The sequence below is a fragment of the Passer montanus genome, unplaced genomic scaffold (genome assembly GCF_014805655.1).
Source record: "Passer montanus isolate IOZ18808 unplaced genomic scaffold, ASM1480565v1 scaffold18, whole genome shotgun sequence".
Lineage (NCBI taxonomy): Eukaryota > Metazoa > Chordata > Aves > Passeriformes > Passeridae > Passer > Passer montanus.
The window spans coordinates 8,268,942-8,276,256 of NW_024365381.1; the positions used below are offsets into that span (position 1 = coordinate 8,268,942).

Consider the following 7,315-nt stretch of genomic DNA (forward strand, 5'->3'; position numbering starts at 1 on the left):
GAAAATTAAGTTGGGGCAGATTTTCATGGGAGCAATCTGCTTTGCCTATTCCTTTCTTGGGGGAAAATGGTAATCAGGCTAATTCAAGTGGCCTGTCATGTCATACATTCAGCCTGCTCTTATCCATCACCAATTCCAGAGCAGACATACCTATATAAAATGCCTCATAGAGAGATCAGCTGTGCAGTGCAAGAGGGTTCCTGTGTTTCCCAAAGATGCTCAGGGAAAAACAGTACCAAAACTAAGCCAGAATTTGAGCTGTTCTCTAATACAGGAAACAACTGCTGGTTCAGTCCACATGACCTTTCAAGCCATATCCTTTGAATAACAGGGAAAAAATATTTGTATTTTTTGTCAGGAACCACAAAATTGAGGACTCAAGTTTAACTAAAGGGTAGATTTTTATTTCCCATTAAGACATCTCAAGGACATAACTGAATGTAAAAAACCCACAGAGGGGCACATACAGCAAATGTGGTGAAGTACAATGTGAACAGCCCCAGGGGTTCAAATAAGGTAGGACCATTAGCAAACTGGAGGAAAAAAAACCCAAAACTCTGCTGAAGATGTTGTACTTTCTTTCCCATTTACACCGAAAAAAATCCCAATCCAACAAAATCCTTGTATCTCTAAAAATACACTCAGTCCTGGCTAACAAGTTTATCAAGATGGCAACAGGATGACTATAATACAAAACGTTCACCACTACACTCTGTACACACCTGTTGTCCAAACCCCCCAAACCCACGCAGCAATGGGGCCCCCATTATTTGCTGGCTTGCTGGGCCTGCCTGCGGAGGAGGACGTAGATCTTCTCCTTTATCCAGTCTTTGTTGTACGGTTGGTACGTCTGAGTATCAGCACGGTAACTGCAGAGGAAACAAGAAATGTCAGCCTGCTCTGTAGTACATCTACCAGAAGAACTTCACAAAATTGTCCTTAAGTGTGTGAGGTAGAAGGTAGGGTCAGAAGTAGGTGGGCATTGCCACTTATCACATGGATTTATCCTGTTCTCTAAAATACAGTTGTCCAGCAGATCAGACTGAGCCTGAAACAAAACGAGATGCTCCAAGCACTACTGAGTGACCAGACCACTGTGTTCACATTTTAATTCATGCATTTAAATACTCAAGGGAGACAGCAAGTAGTGAATCTTAGTATTCTAGACCTCAGCCTGCAGAAAAATAGTTCCACCAGGAAACAATCTAATTTGTCTTAATGAGTCAATCACTACTTCAAAGATTTATTTAAGTTTTCAAGTGTTCAACTTCTGTGTGGAATTTTTTTGAAAATTTTTAAGATCAAATTTTTGCAGGAGCAAAGGCAGACTCACAGATGGATGACAAGGGATTCTTGCCAATTGGCACTGAGGACAAGCTTACATTTAACACGGATAGCTCAGCCTGCAGAAAATAGTTCCACCAGGAAACAATCTGTCTTAATGAGTCAATCACTACTTCAAAGATTTATTTAAGTTTTCAAGTGTTCAACTTCTGTGTGGAATTTTTTTGAAAATTTTTAAGATCAAATTTTTGCAGGAGCAAAGGCAGACTCACAGATGGATGACAAGGGATTCTTGCCAATTGGCACTGAGGACAAGCTTACATTTAACACGGATACTTCATAAAAAGCAAACTGAAAACAAGAACCCACAGATGCATTTTCTTTGCTATTCAAAGATAGTAGATAAAAGCAGTCCACTAGGAAGGGCCAGAGAATTCAGTTACTGAGGGCATGTTGAATTAAAACAGACTGAGACTGAAAAATGAAAGCAATCTGAATGAACTTCTGTGTAGGTTCATATCCTCCTATGTAATATTTTGTTCATGAAGATGGTACTTTCAGTGAATGATTCAAGAACTACTGAAGTCCTGGTCAGTCTTTAAATCTTGATATACTTTTATTTCTGACAGAAGGGTGAGATGGACAGTGGTAAGAAGGTAAGTAAAAATCCCCAGTTAACTCATTCCAGAACAATTCATAGTTCTTACCTAAGGAAAAAACCCTAAGCATGCTGTTTCTAAGGAAGTCTTACTATTTAAACCCCAGCATGACTGGATCAAGGCCAAACAAAGAGCTTCAGTGTATGTTCATACAGCAGTAGTTCTAGTGCAATGTAAGAAATGCTACTTTCAGGAAAAGTTACTGATTTCTACCCTCCATCCCCAAAGCCTTTCGTAGTGCTACACAGCAAGAGCAGACATCAAGTACTTCAGGAAATTTCTGTGAACAAGACACGTCTATTACACCTTGTGCTATGTGTGCCATCTGGTGGAAAACTATAAGCTGAAGTAGAATTTGGCATGACACTGCTTTTAGAAGCCTAATTAAGAAAGGCACAAGACCATCCTAAAAAACAGTTGCTACCTCCTAAAACAAGTAGCTAGTTTCAGTCTGTTAGATAAACTTTCATCTTGCTGTATCTTGATCAAAACAAACTTTTGGCTGCAATGCACTTCTGTAGCCTTCTACTCTACCACAAGTACTGCCCTCAGCTGAAAAAAATCTGTAACCATTCTGCCTCTTGAGGAACTGTACCAACAGCACAAAGGGAAATTTAAAGAGATCCTCATAGTAATAAAATAGTCAGCTGTAGTTAACTGTTGGATTTCAGATGGCTTTAATGTGAGTAAAATCAAAGTGGAACTCTTGGTTTCCAAGCCTTCTTTAGAGGTACCTTTTATCTATGCACTTAATTGGACCAGGCAACTTGCTAGGGCAGCTGCAATACTGCTGCACTACAGTTACTGCTAAAAACCACACAAAACAGCATCATGTTAAACTCACACAGAAGAGTTTAGAGGGAAGACTTGTGACTTTCCTAAGTCACTGAAATGGACTTGTACAACTGAACTTACACAAGACAGCTGAGGTCTGCCAAGTCATCAATGAAGTCAAACAACTGGCTGATATCATATGTAATGGATGGACTGTTGGGATTCATTCTCTTCAGATGCTCTTCATACATTTTACAGACTCCTACAGAGAAACAAGATTAACCATGCAATATTAAAAGACTATGAGCTGAAACTTTTTCAGCTCTTGATCCACAAATAAAAATTTAGAGATTACCACTGTAAAAGCAACCAAATTTTCTAGAGCTGAAATTCTTTTGTTCGTAGCAATTTGCACTGAAACATAATACTACAAAATTAGGTAAGATGCACAGAAAGTAAAGCTTTCATCATCTAGGGGAAAAAGGTTTAGTTCTGTCAAATATGTAACTTTCCATGCAGTAAGCTCCAAAGGACATCTGGAACTCCTAATAATTTTAAGACAGCAATTAGAACATATACTCTTACTGCACAAACACCTGAGAAACAGAAGAACTCATAAGAATGACCATTCTTGATCCAAGAGTCAAACTGGGTAGTGAGGGAAGAGTGACAGCACAAACCTGCATATACATTTAAAGCACTTTTATTCATTTAAACTACTAATAATTCAGATAGATTAGAGAAGGATGTAATATTAAAATGAGCACAGAGACTTTGCATGGTCTTGATTATACTTTTGTTTGCCTCAGAAAACCTCCTGCAAGATTAATATTAAGTGAACTACAGCTCTAATATTTCAATCTTCTTTTCATGCTCATTATGTGTATCTAAGTTTTGCAGGATCTTTACTCTGGCACATGGGCCATGAGACTGCAAGTTATGTATCAATTGCACACAATCCTTTATTTAATATAGTATTTTCAGCAGCAATCTTTGCCTTACAGTGCTAGGAAGAGTGAGAATTAAGTGCTGATCCTGCAATGAAATGCATTGCAACAAGTCTGCTGCATGGGCCCAGAAAGAATATAATCTAATCTCCCAAACTGGATGTGGTTTCATCTAGTTAAATAAAAACCAGACATTTAATAGAAAAAGGAAGTTTTAGAAACAAATAATAACTAGTTTTAGTTTGCTAGAACATTAGTAAGCTAAAAGCATGAGGATTTTTGTGAATTACCTTTGAAAAACATGAAGAGCAACTTATTTTCTTACTAAGTTTGTGAATATGTCAAAAATAGGATTTAACAACAGTTTTTAACTCCCACGCCTGCATCCACCCACCTTCCATGCATTCATTCACCGACTCATAATCAGCATATGTTCTGCCTTCTGGCCTCTTGGTAGGCTGGACAAGTAGAATTGTGTGAGACTGGAAAAGAAAACAAACACAAAAATACAGGTTACTTGCACACTTTGAAAGATTTTTGAATTAGGTTATTTATATGAAAGAAGGAGTAAAAAGAAGCATAATAGTAAAATACTAGACTAGCAATCAAGGACACAGGCATTTTCCACATAGCATTTACTATTTATATAAGCTGTGTTAGTAAGTTTTGTTTCCAACAGGTCCTATCAATCCTTATGGAACTTTAAAATGTGTAGAATCACCAGGAAAGCAGCTATTGTGTTGAAAAAAAATACCACAGAAACAGTTTCTATTTAGACAGACAAGGAAAGCTATAAAGTCAATGTATAAGAGCTGTGGCATGAGTTCATTTAATTATTTTTTTCCAAATGCAGTCTGTTAGTAAAATTTTCAACGCCCAAATTAAAGAGCAAAGAGGGAACCAAATTTAACCACACTGCCAGTCTCACCTGAAAGATTTTAACTAAACTAGCTGTTTTGAGTTATTGATTTAACTTCAAGGGAACATCAATGATACAATAAATCTGCACTTAGCACTCAAGATTATTTCTTGCAAAACAGATGTACTGGTTTTTCCCACTTCAATGAGTTTACTTAAACAGTAATTACTGCTCAGAAAACTGTTCCAAATGTTGGAGTCCATAAGCTTGTTCTTCTGCAGGGAAAGCTTAGATGACTGTACACTCTGTGGCTTCCATTATTTCCATAACATTTTTCACTTGGCTGCAGCAAGTAATTTGAGCAAAGAAGCAAGATTTTTGAAGTGTACACAATCTGTGATCTAATTAACAGGTTGCACACCACAGAAAGTTTGCAAGCATGCTCCAAATGGCCGTCTCCAGAGCTGCTAGTTGGATCCAACATTTTCAGTGCCAATATATGAGGTGAGCACTCAACTCAGGGGCAACTGCAGGGTAAGACATCATTTGGCTTAGATTAATCAGTGCCTGACAGAAAAATCCTGACCCATACTTTGGAAATCAGTGAAGATTATGAATTCAGTGCTCATGAAAAGCAGTGACAGAAAATAGAAATGGCAAATGTTAGGATGTAATGGAAAAAAACCCAAACAACAGGACAAATTCTTATCCCATAACTGACAGTGTTCCCATCCTTGGAATAGTTTTCAGTTATTTAATTTGTCTCAACACAGCAGTAGCAGATTCTGAGAAGTTCAGGAAAACATTACACAGAGAAAAAGAAGGAGCAAGACTTTTACTAATCAGAAATAGAAAAAAGGGGAATTCTGAGCTGCATACTGTAACAACAAAAATCATATAAAGGAGAGTAGATAATTTAAATCCACTTTCACGTATGCCAGAGGATGATTGATTTGAAGGGAATTCCCCAAGGAGGGCTGGTATCTGGCTGTTCCTAAGTGCATTGTACTTGAACAGGCATGTCTTGGCAGGGAGTCCAAATACCTGCCAAAGATTACCATAAAATCATTTTTGCAGCACCATCATTTTAATTAGATGGCCACTGAGGAGTGCTAAATGAATGTATAAATTCTGAAATTATCCAAGTAATCAGATTATAGAAAAATCAGTGAGCCACACATGAAAACTGTGGCACAAATGAAGTTGCTTTAGAACTTCACAGCAGAAATCATTTAGGCTTCTGGCTTTAAACTATTTATCACTTCAGACACCATACAATATCCATTATCAGATACTGGCTCAGAAAAATATTAAAATTAATACCCTTGGATCACAGGTAGTGTAGAATTAATGCTTTTCAAACATTTATTTGGGAACTTGACATTATTTTACTTTAAAGGAAAAAAAAATTGTTTGATTTGATAAAATTGCTGGTCCTGTCCTACCACATAGGTACAAAAAATGACAAGTTCAGAAGCCTGAGGGAAGTCTCCTCTGACTATTACCTGTCCCGTGAGCCTAGGTGACATTACCAAAACACGGGAAGATCCACAAACCTTTCCACACAAGCACCAGTTACCTGGAGAAGCCCAATATGGACAGTTATTATGATACATATGCTGAATTTCTTTGCGTTTTCCTTAAAAGCACAGTTGTACTGGCTGCTTTTAAGCAGGACACAGAATGAGACACCACATGCTTTATATTATACCAATTTCAAACTTCTAGACAGCGCTTTAGAATTGCTCCTGCTACTGAAGGCAGAGCCCTGTAAAACGGGTTAAGGCAGTGCCAAGAGCCAAACCAGCAGGACTTAAAAGCCACACTGCATCTGCCCAAAGAGGCTTCCACCAATTGTAGTGTGCGTGACAATAAAGCGGAAAGAAAAAAAACCGCTCTGAAACAATAAAAGTGGAGGATAAACACATAGTGTAAGGGTAAGACGTGCAGTGATGCAAATACCACCCGGCAGCACGCTGCAGACATCTACAGGCCAGGCAGAAAGGGGTCTAAGGACCACCCCTCACTCTGGCCAGCAGGGACAGGGCTCATCATGGCCGAAGCCACCGGCACCGGAGCAAGGACAGGCAGACGGGAACTTCTCTGCAAGCCGACAGGCAGCTGTCCTCCCACCGCACAGCAGCGACTTGCTTCAGCACCTCTTCATTTATTACACGAACGCAACAAACCGCGTGGATAGCGAGGCCTTTGCGCTTCAGCGTGCCATTCCCGGAGCCCCCCGCAGCAAGCTCCCGCCTTCCGCTGCTCCGAGCCGAGGGGAGGAGCGGGGAAAGCGGCGCGGAGAGCGCCAATCAGCCATTTAAGGCCGCACTCGCGGGAGAGCGCTGGGCTTCCAGCGGCGCCCAGAGAAGGAGCCGAAGCTGCCGGGGCGAGGGGCGGGAGCCTCCAGGGCGCCGCTGCCCGAGCGCCGCCGCCGCCTTTGTGCCCCCGCCCCGTCCGGCCCTGCCCCGCCACAACGTGCAGCCGCCCGCCCGGGCCCGCGCCACCGGCCGCCGCCTTCCCGCCCGCAGTGGCCCGGGGGACAGGGAGCGGAGGGGAAGCTGCCCTGGCGTGCACAGCCCGCGGCGATCCGCCCCGTCCCGTCCCGTTCTCACCATGGCGGCTCCGCTCCCTCAGCACCGCCGGGCAGAAGTGGCGCGCGGCGATCCCCCACAGGCCCCCGCGCCCGCCGGAAGCGCCGCCGCGCCAACGGCCGCCACCATAGAGCCGCTCGCGCCAGAGCGCCGCGCGCGCACGCGCCCGCGGGGCCGGCGGCCAGGCTTAACAGGTTG

General features: G+C 41.8%; 1 protein-coding gene across 1 annotated transcript; it reads right to left on the reverse strand.

Annotated features, from left to right (window-relative positions):
• Window positions 1–382: 382 nt before the first annotated feature.
• On the reverse strand, window positions 383–7,287 carry ERH (ERH mRNA splicing and mitosis factor). The gene is made up of 4 exons (XM_039705403.1): window positions 7,139–7,287; window positions 4,059–4,146; window positions 2,859–2,979; window positions 383–869 (listed from the first exon to the last, which is right to left on the reverse strand). The coding sequence occupies exons 1-4, from the start codon at window positions 7,139–7,141 to the stop codon at window positions 767–769; spliced, it is 315 nt and encodes a 104-aa protein (XP_039561337.1). The 5' UTR covers window positions 7,142–7,287; the 3' UTR covers window positions 383–766.
• Window positions 7,288–7,315: the final 28 nt, after the last annotated feature.

Bases quoted from the DNA above. Each gene is read 5' to 3' on its own strand.
- ERH (XM_039705403.1), bottom strand. The intron at 2,980-4,058 runs GTGGGTGGATGC...GTTTCTCTGTAG, and splicing joins GGTGAATGAATGCATGGAAG to GAGTCTGTAAAATGTATGAA. The intron at 870-2,858 runs GTAAGTTCAGTT...TTTCCTCTGCAG, and splicing joins GCAGACCTCAGCTGTCTTGT to TTACCGTGCTGATACTCAGA.